The sequence below is a fragment of the Trichechus manatus genome, unplaced genomic scaffold (assembly GCF_000243295.1).
Source record: "Trichechus manatus latirostris isolate Lorelei unplaced genomic scaffold, TriManLat1.0 scaffold00088, whole genome shotgun sequence".
NCBI classification, from domain to species: domain Eukaryota; kingdom Metazoa; phylum Chordata; class Mammalia; order Sirenia; family Trichechidae; genus Trichechus; species Trichechus manatus.
In genome coordinates, this window is record NW_004444024.1 from 4,440,344 (window position 1) to 4,450,612 (window position 10,269).

The 10,269-nt window shown below is 36.4% G+C and overlaps 1 protein-coding gene across 1 annotated transcript in view; it reads left to right on the plus strand.

The window, feature by feature from the left end:
* The window catches only part of RNF169 (ring finger protein 169), a 100,705-nt gene that overhangs the window by 40,415 nt on the left and 50,021 nt on the right, over positions 1 to 10,269 (plus strand). Inside the window, exon 2 of the mRNA XM_004381968.2 lies at positions 6,872 to 6,945. Coding sequence (XP_004382025.1) covers positions 6,872 to 6,945 — 74 coding nt within the window. The remainder of the gene's footprint in view (positions 1 to 6,871; positions 6,946 to 10,269) is intronic.

Below are 10,269 nucleotides of genomic sequence, written 5' to 3' on the forward strand. Positions count from 1 at the left end.
AATCACTTGTTTTTTCGGGTCTTTGTTGTAAGAGGGTCTACCGGAAGCATCTGACTACTCCGCCATCTTAGCCCCACCTCTCTCATATGGTCTCTTAATAAGGACTTCCTCCTAGCCAGATCAATTTGATTTCTCTGCTGTAGTTAATAAATATTATTTTGTGTGTGCATGTATGCATGTGTTTGTGTGTGTGTGTGTTTTAACTCGTTGCTATGTTGGCTCTTTTCTGTTAAATTCTTTTCTCATTCTTTATTTCCTCTTACTGACTTTGAAGCCCCTTAAGTTCTGTGTTTAGTTTTCTTTTCTTTCTGTTATTATTCCAAGCGTATCTACTCTTATAGCTCTTAGTAACATTTGTAATTGAAACCAGAAATATGTACATATGTAGGCCTAACCCTGTTAACCTTAGTTCCAGTGCTATACTCAACTGCCCACAAACATCTCCACCCTGCTGTCCTTTCTCATCAGAGTTTCAGTATGGATAAGATTCAAGTAGGATCTCTTCAATAGCTTCTTCAGTTCTATCCTTACTACCACCACTGTAGCCCCTTTAAAACTATCTTATCATCTCAGTTAATTTCATGCTCCATTAGACTTATTTCTTCCTTCATGCTTCTTTTTACCTTATGTCTTTATTATTACATTAGATCAGTAATTGATTGTCCTGCCTTCTCTTCAGCTCCATTCAATCCTTTTTATCATTTTTAGATTAATTTTAGAAAAGAGTTTGTTACTTCTTCCATACCTTTTAGGCTCAGGAATATATAGGTGATTCTTTTGCCTCTAGAATTGCTTCAGGCTCGGGTACTAGACATTTAGGCCCTCTGGTCATTTGGTCCCAGATCATCCATCACTGTTATCTACCACTGCTCTCCACCCTGTCCTGGCTTCATGAGACACAACGTACTCATTTTTGCTTCTGCTCATGTAGTTTCCTCTGCCAGGAATGGCTTTCTTTTCCTTGCCAGTCTTTTCCTTTATGTCTAACATAATTCACCTCCTACAGGAAGCGTTTCCCTTATTATGTCAGCTGTTATTGATCCTTTTTCCACCCTCAGATTGACTTGATCATGTGTATTTGCATTATGATATGCTTCATCTCATACTTTATAAATGGTTTTATCTGATTTTTGGTTTATAAAGTCTTATCTTTTCCACTGGTTATGAAGTATGTAGATATTGCTTCTGGCTATGATAAAATAGATTATAGCACACTAAAACTCCTGCTGAGAATAACTAGAAAAGCCTGATTTAGGGGAAGAAAAATCTATATGAAGGCATTGGTAAGTTGCCAAGACAGCCAGGACTTGAGACATTTGTAGATTCTTGGCAAAGGGAGAGAGCAGCTATTATGAGGCAGAACAGTCAGTAGAGCTTACAGCAGTTTCATGGGGCTAGCAATACAAAAATTGGAGTTCAGGGCTGCCAAGGAAACCAGGACTTACTTGACAGGCCAAGTTCCCAGAGAGAAGAGAGGTGCAAAGAAGTGATCCCCTCCCCCACCTGCTTTTTTTCCTTGAGGCATTTGCTGATTCTTAACTTTGTGCAGGGTGAAAAGCTAAGAAGCCTAGCAGAAAGCTACTGAAAAGCAAAGCAGAGTTTTTGGCAGTGCTTCAGTGTTGAGGAGGAAAATGTTCAGGACCTTCCAAGGAAGACAGGCTTGGTAAACACTCCAGGCTCTTGGTTAGACAGTGGGAGGGCTGTGAACTAGGATAGAATAAGTTTTAGACTGCAGCCAGCCTTGAATCAATTCATGTCCTGACTGGATTGTTCAGAGGAAAAATCATGCCATTTAGATGAAGTGTAAAAACAGAAATAGGAGACTGCTTCATAAGTTCCAACTTCATAAGTTCCAACAATAAGTGAAATTCTCCATCTTGTCACATATTTTTGTCAACAAATTATTCATAGTTACTTTAAAGTTTATAGTTAATAATTCTATTAACTGGGACACCAAGAATCTATTTCTATATTGTCTGTTTTTATTCCTGGTCTGGTTTCTTGGTTTACTTGGTTATTTTTGTTACAGTGCTGTTCATTGTGTATAAATAACTGCAGAGGCTCTGGATGATGTTATATTCCTCCAGAGAGGGTTCATCATGAAAAAAAAAGTGATAGATTCATATTATTACTGAAATAGTAATAATGGATATTTAATGAAAAGTGATAGAGCCCCTGGGAGGTATGGTTAAGCATTGGACTATTAACCGAAAGGTTGGTGGTTCAAACCCACCCACGTGCCTCTGAAGTAAGGTCTGGTGATCTGCTTTCGAAAGGTCACAGCCTTGAAAACCCTATGGAGCAATTCTGCTCCGCACACATCAACTGATGGCAACTAACAGCAATAACAACAGAGAAAAGTAAATTTGTTCCCCATCCCATGTTTTTGGTCTTTATCCCAGAGTTAACTGTAGTTATCAGATTCTTGTATATCCTTCTATAATTTTGTTTTTCATGCAGTAGCATTATATGTGCATGTAGCCTTTTAAAAAAGACACATGCACATATACAAATAAGATTATACCATGATTGAATTGGATTGTTATTTTCTTTTTTTTTAATTTGAATATATCTTGATTTTTAAAAATGTCAACAATAAGCTGCACAGTCGTCTATTTAATCAGTCCTTAACTGAAAGACATTTAGGTTGTTTCCACTCTTCAGTATTATAAGGGATCTGCAGTAAACATTCTTGTATATATATCTTTGTATACATGTGTGATATTACCTTTATGATAAAGAATGCTCTTGCTAACTCTCATCTTCATCACACTTTATCTTTGCCAATCTGACATATAAAAGTGTTTTGTTTTTCAGATTTTTACATCTTGAAATATGAATGAAATTAAAAATATTTTCATATTCTTATAAGTCATCTGAGTTTATTTTTCTTTAAATTGCCTGTTCATGTTCTTTGCCCATTGCTATATGAGGTTGTTAGGCACTTTTATTGAAATGCCTATATTTTATACATTAAAGAGGTAATTAGGCATGGCAGGTAAGAGTACAGACCCTGGAGCCAGAGTGCCTCAGTTTAAATCATAACTCTTTCACTTACAGCAGTGTAGCCTGGGTAAGTTTCTTAAACTCTCTGTGCGTTTGTTTCCTCATCTGTAAAAATGATGATAACAACACCTACCCTAATACGCTTGTTTGAAGATTGAATTAGTACATATCAAGTCCTTACCATCAAGCCTGGTACATAGTAAGTGTAATAACTGCCAGCAAAACCTGGCAGTCATACTGGTGTGGTGATAGTGATAGAGGTGGAAATTAGCCTTCTACTATGTGTATAGTGAATATTTTTTTCAAGTTTATCTTTTGGCTTTGTTTTATTATTTTCTGCTCTGCAGAAATTTAAGGAGAGTTTTAAGGATGAATTGTTTCTACCTTGGTACAAAGGTGGCTATGGAGGGGAAGAATGGAAGGTGAGGGCATTTAAGGCAGAGGCATGGAGGCATAAATGGTACAGTTTGGTCCAGGAACCATAGATTGTTTATGGTTTGTAAAGTATGAGGTAGGGAATGAAATGAGATTAAACTGGAGAAGGAGGCAGGGGGCAGGTCATGTAGATGGCCTGTTGTGTCATAGTGAAATATAAATGGTGTATAACTAACTCTTGATTACAGAAAATTATATGTTTAAAGAAAATATATAGTCCTCAGTTAACTATTTTAAAGCAGATATTAATATAACTATTTGTATAGTGCTGAATAGTTCACCACATGCTTAACAGTTTAAAAGCTTTTGAATTCATTATTAATTTGATCTTGTCTGTAGGTTTGAGGTATGGTTGTATTAATGACCAAGTTACAGATGAAGAAGCTCAAGTACAAAGAGATTTTTTTATTTGCCCAAGGACAAATAGCTAGGAAGTGGGAGTATCCAAACTAGGATCTATGTCTTGGGATTCTAGGTCCAAAGTTATTTCATTCTGCTGTACTGGTGAGAAATTGAACCTGCAAGGGTGAAAACTCAAGCATAACCAAGTACCAGGGTACTTTTGCATTTGAGAGTTGTTAGTGTAACATCTTCCCAATGCAATTGAGTGCAATTCTTTTTCTCATTTTGCATCGAGTGTGGATGCTTTGACAATGACATTTTATCCCTGAGGGGTTTGGTGCAAATAGAAAAATGTTGTTTGTTTGCTTTTATTAACAACCAGTCACACCATCCGAAAGACAATCCTTGTTCGGAAAGGACTTTCACGGAAGTGTAGCTCTTCCTACAATTCATATTAGGCTGAACGCAATACTCAGCTTAGGTCACTGGTCACAAGTGCGTGTCATTCTTAGGGCATCATATTCTTAGTTTCTTTTCCTGTTTAGCAAAGTAGTAGTCGGAAGACAGGCATCAAGAAAGTACTTCAACCATTGGATTCATTTACAGATGCCAAGATATTCAGCGTCTCAGTGACACCTAACTCAATTTCTAGCATTTCTTTTCTGTGAGATGAAGGAAAGGTGAGTGATCGTTTCTGTGCTACTGAAACACTTGGAAATCCCTGTAAAAGCTGATGGAGGAGTTGGTTGGGTTTGTCCTTAACTCCTCTGGACTAAGAAGGACGGCATAGCCTTTTCTGGATCTGACTTGACAGCTTGTTGCTCTGCTTTTGTGGTAGTACTATAGGTGTTCAACCACAGTTTCCTCTTTTGGGGTGGAGGAAGTTGACATATGACCTTTGGAAAGGGAAGGGAAATAAAGAGACAATTAAGACAAGCAAAGTTCCACATCAGAAGACAGAAACTGTTTTATTGCAAATAGTTATTCTTTATTAAAAATAGGGAGCCTGAAAGATTCATAATGATAACTGTCTTAGTATAATTAGTAATGTTGAGTGTATACATGTCCTCCCTTCGGCTTTAAGAGATATTGTGAAAGGACTTAATTAAAAAGGGAGATTTTCATTTTTCTGTTCAGTTTCTGATATAGTCCAGGTAGATTGAAGCACTATGTTTCACAAATTTCAAATAAATCATTTTGATGTTATAGTTTACTCTAAAGTTCACAATTCTAATAGCATTTTACTCATAATATTAAACTTTAAAAGGGTTTTTCAGACTTTAAAGAACCTACAGAGTGCGAAATAAAGGGAAATAAAAATGTCGTTACCAAATCATTTAACTTTAGAAGTTATCTAGTCCGTTGCCTTCATTTCTCAGGTAGAAAAAAATACAGTGATGCTTTTTATGAAAATATCTCGCAGGGGAGAGGGACTGGTTGGCAAACAGATGTAAAAGGCATGTGCTACTTGTGTAAAAATATGGTATGTGTGTAACATTTAGCATATAAATATGCTCTTATTAAATGTTAGCTATTTTTATTATAGTGATTTCAGCATTGATTGCTACTATTGTAATTACTTTTAAAGCATCTAATTTTAAATATTATCTGTCTGTATTTGGAATATGTTTAAGGAATATGGCTAAAATAGTTATCAGGACTTTTTTTAAAAAATGGGTTAAGGTGATGGAATGTTTACCTCTCAAACCTAGGGACCAACAATTCTGTAGTACTCAGTAAAGCTTTAAGTTACTGTTTTTTGCATTAGGTCCAGTGTTTCTAAGTATCTTTCCACATTCCTCAGATATACTAAGTAAGGGTCTTGCTTTCTAAAATAGTTGAGACAATTGAAAAAGAACAAAAGGCAACTTTTTGAGTCACCTACTTCTTCTCTAGAACAAATATTTACCAACCTTAATGGGATGTAGTTGTTAAACCCTGTGCCATTGGGTCGATTCCGACTCATAGCAAGCTGTACTATAGGACAGAGTAGAACTGCCCCATGGAGTTTCCAAGGAGTGGTTGGTGGATTCCAACTGCCAACCTTTTGGTTAGCAGCCGAGCTCTTAACCATTGTGCCACCAGGGCTCTGTAGAGTTACTAGAAGTCTTAAAATCAATACTATATTAAGACCTCTAAATATACGTAGAGGGTATGTAAAATGTTATGTACACTTAAGGAGTCATAAGTGTGTACTCCCCCTCCCCCCCTTTTTTTTGATTTAGGGCTTATCTTTTATTCCTGTTCTTTAATCATTGTCATCTGTTTATATACCCAACATGTACTGTGTGCCTGAATGTCTCCAATTTAAAACTATATACAGAGAAGCTGAAAAGACAGAAATTCAGCTGAGAAAACAGCAAAAAAGGCTTAAAAATATATGGCATATATATGTTGTGCCTGGATAGTCATAGGTGGAGAGATACAGTGCTTTAGAAAGAAAAAAAATTGTGATAAGTCTCTGGAGAAACTTACATTACTTGTTGAAGAGTTTTGACTTTATTCTATAGGCTGATCAAAACCACTGAAGGTTTTTGAGGTTAAAAATGAGATGATATGACCTAATTTTAGGAAATATTTTGGTGTCAATGTTAAGAAAGAAATAGAAAAATACAGTATTATGAATAAAACTTCAACTCATTTAAAATGTTACTTGGTAACACTGAGCTAATACCTTTAGATACACTTTTTCCTTTAGGTGTTCTAACATGTTACTTTATCAGTGAGGCTCTTCCAGACCACCCTATACAAAATAACCTTTTTCTTCCACCCTACATTTTATTTTCCTCCACAGTACTTAGTACCACCAGTTGTGTTATATATACACATACTTGTTTGTTCATTGTCAGTTTCCCTCCACAAGATTGTAAGCTCCATGAGAGCAAGGACTTTATTTGTTCAGTGCTTCTCCTGGTGCTTAGAACAGTCCCTGGTTTACAACTTTTAATAAATATTTGTTAAATGAATAAATATTCAAATTAAGATGGCCACAGTTTTTCATGTGGTTTATAATGTGTGGGGAGCAGTAGGAAAACGTTCCTTCCTAGAAAGGCCTGTTAAAAAGTGTTTTCTTTTTCCTTTCCTCCAGAGTTTATATTCAGAGCACCAATCAAATTAAGCAAGCCTGGGGAACTTCGTGAAGAATATGAAAGCCTTCGAAAGGTATAGTATACAAATTATCATGACATTCATCTTCTTAAATTTCTTAAAATGCTTAGAGGGGAGCACAGTTCTACTCTGCAGCTCATGGGGTCACCATGAGTTGGGATCGACTCCACTCCGTGGCAACTGGTTTGGTTTGGTTTTCTTATTTACAATGCAGAGCCTGTCTTTATCCCACACTACCTTATTCTCTGCTGTGTTAGATTGGGTAACTATAATGAAAGTAGAGTAAACCTCAACTAAGAACTCCTTTTCAGCTGCCCTTTCAGATGTGAAACTGTAGCTCACAGGGCCCATCACACACCTGCTGCAATAACTGGCCACCAAGAGAGGTATTCTTGGCACCTTTAACAAGTGCCGTTAATAATAGTAGGTTGTATTATTTTTCCTTATCTTGCAAGGTTCGTCTAATTACATGTAGCTGGTATTATCTTTTATTGCTTTCACTCTGTTAAGTACTCCAGAAGAACTTAGGCTAATAAGGGAGTAGTTCCTAGTTGGAGAACATTTGCTATTGGGAAAGGTTCAGACTGTGTCCATATCAGTTTTTTTTTTTTTAAATTGTTGTGTTTTAAGTGAAAGTTTACAATTCAAGTTAGTCTCTCCTACAGAAATTTATACCTACATTGTTATGTGACACTAGTTGCTCTCCCTATACTGTGACACCACACTCCTCCTTTCCACCCTGGATTTCCCATGTCATTCAACCAGCTCCTGACCCTGTCTGCCTTCTCATCTCACCTCTGGACAGGAGCTGCCCGTTTAGTCTCATGTATCTACTTGAGCTAAGAAACACACTCTTCACGAGTATCATGTTATGTCTTATAGTCCAGTCTACTCTTTGTCTAAAGAGTTGGCTTCAAGAATGGTTTCAGTTGGGCTAACAGTCCAGGGGCCATGTCTTTTGGGGTCCCTCCAGTCTCAGTCAGACCATTAAGTCTGGTCTTTTTACTACAATTTGACTTTTGCACCCCAGTTTTCTCCTGCTCCATCAGGGACTCTCTGTTGTGTTCCCTGTCAGGGCAGTCATTGGTGGTAGCTGGGCACCATCTAGTTCTGGTCTCAGGCTGATGGAGTCTCTGGTTTATGTGGCCCTTTCTGTCTCTTGGGCTAATACTTTGCTTGTGTCTTTGGTGTTCTTCATTCTCCTTTGCTCCAGTTGAGTTGGGACCAATTGATGCATCTTAGATGGCCGCTTGCTAGCTTTTAAGACCCCAGTTGCCGCTCACCAAAGTGGGATGCAGAACATTTTCTCAAAAAGCTTTGTTATGCCAATTGACCTAGAAGCTAGAATTTTTGAAAAACAGTATGATCTATTGTTATGTAACTTGCTTTTTTCACTTTACAGTATGTGGAGTTTTTTTTTTTTGGGGGGGGTATCTTTCTGTGTTGATACATATTGGTACTTTAGGTATTTTTTCATCCTGCATGGTATTTCATAGTATGAATGAGGCACAATTCACTTAACCATTCCATTATCATTTGTCATTTAAATTGTTTCCTGTTTTCCAGTTTTAAAGAGATGCTACGCTGAATACCCATGTACAGTCACGCATCCTTTAACGTCCACGATACATTCTGTGAAGTGGGGCGTTATGTGATTTGAACATTGTGCGAACACCATATTATACCACTAGCACTGATTTTGCTGCATTTGGGAGCTATGATGCACTTCATGGTAATATTTTCGAAAGAAAATTAAGTAGAGATAATGCTGTAATACTCAAGAGACGCATGATGCACGAGGTTAGGTGCTGCTGCCTACGAGTCAAAGCATACATTGTTATACGGTGAACTTTTTATTTGTAAGTAGGAAAAGTTCACATTCAGATAACAATAAAAAGTACAGTACAGTACATACATAAGCCAGTAACACGTTTATTTTGACTATCAAGACATATGTATTACATATGTACTGTACTGTTATATGCCTGGCAGCACAGTTGCTTTCTGTACTAGAGACATGAGATACATGTGTTGTGTGCAGGAAGCTGTTGGTTCACTGTGTCCGGTTATATCTGCTACGTCCTGTTTTCTGATATGGATTTTTGAATTTATGGGACCAAGGACGTATATCCAGTCAGACGTTTACCTAAACAGACGTTATGTGGTGCATGACTGTCTTTCCATATGTGAGTAAAGATTTCCTTTATGTTATATTCCTAGAAGTAAAAGTGCAGAATCAGAGTATATACGCTTTTTATATTTTGATTAATATTAACAAATTGCCTTTTAAAAAGGCCTTACCAACTTACTCTCAACCAACAGTAAAAGAGAGTCCTTTTTCCTCAAATCCTTGCCAAATCTTTATCATTTTTAATATTTTTCTAATTTGCCAGATAAAACTATCACATTTTGATTATAATGTATCACATTTCCCTGATTATTAGTGAGAAGGAGCATCTTATGATATGTTTATTGTCCATTTATATGTTTATGTTGTATATGAATTGCTTGTTTTTAACCTTTAGATGTGAAAACCAGTCTGCTTTCCATCTTTTGGGTATTTCTTATATTAACTGATGATGGCATGCTTTTTTTGTTTTTCTGTGCTATTATGTATTTATTTTATTAAAATAGGAATTTTATGACACTTTTATGGGGTTTCAAGTGGAAGAAGAGTATTAATATATGCTCAGTTCTCCATCTTGATATATTGTTTGAGGGTTAGAATTTTGTTTTATGTATTATTACATAAAAGTCTGCAATAAATGCATATTGAAATTAAAATATAATTTTTAGGGAGAAATTATTTCAATATTGATCTCTTTTTATGTTTCCATTCTATATGAGACTGTTAGTCATCTTTGTCTTTTGAAATAATTGATTCATTGATCCCTATAAATCCTATTTATTGGTTGGATTAAGCTTATTTATTCACATCATTGTTTCTTCTGCCCATACAGTTTGTTAGGTACTTAACTTTGACCGTGTGGTTAAATAACAGTTGCTTTATGTTAGAGTTGGGAAACAAATAATCCAGCATGCTCTTGTTTGAATCATTGGACTGTGAATGTAGGGAAAAAATAGTCTTTGCTTTTAGAGTACTTATCTCTGGTTTCTGGAGTGGGAAAGAGGAACTGCTTTTGATAATTCTGTGGATCACACGAGTGGTTTGGGCTTTCTCTGAATTGGTTTGCTGACCTATCCATTTTCTATTTTTCTACCCCCCTCCCCAACTGGTTCGTTTTTGAGGAGTATTTTTCTCCAGATTGCTGACTAAATTATTCAGGTAGTAAGCGTGTAGTTCTTAGTCCTTATCCAGGGAACAGAGTAATCAGATATGGTCAGTGGGTTACTAAAGTGAATGATGTCTCTATAAGG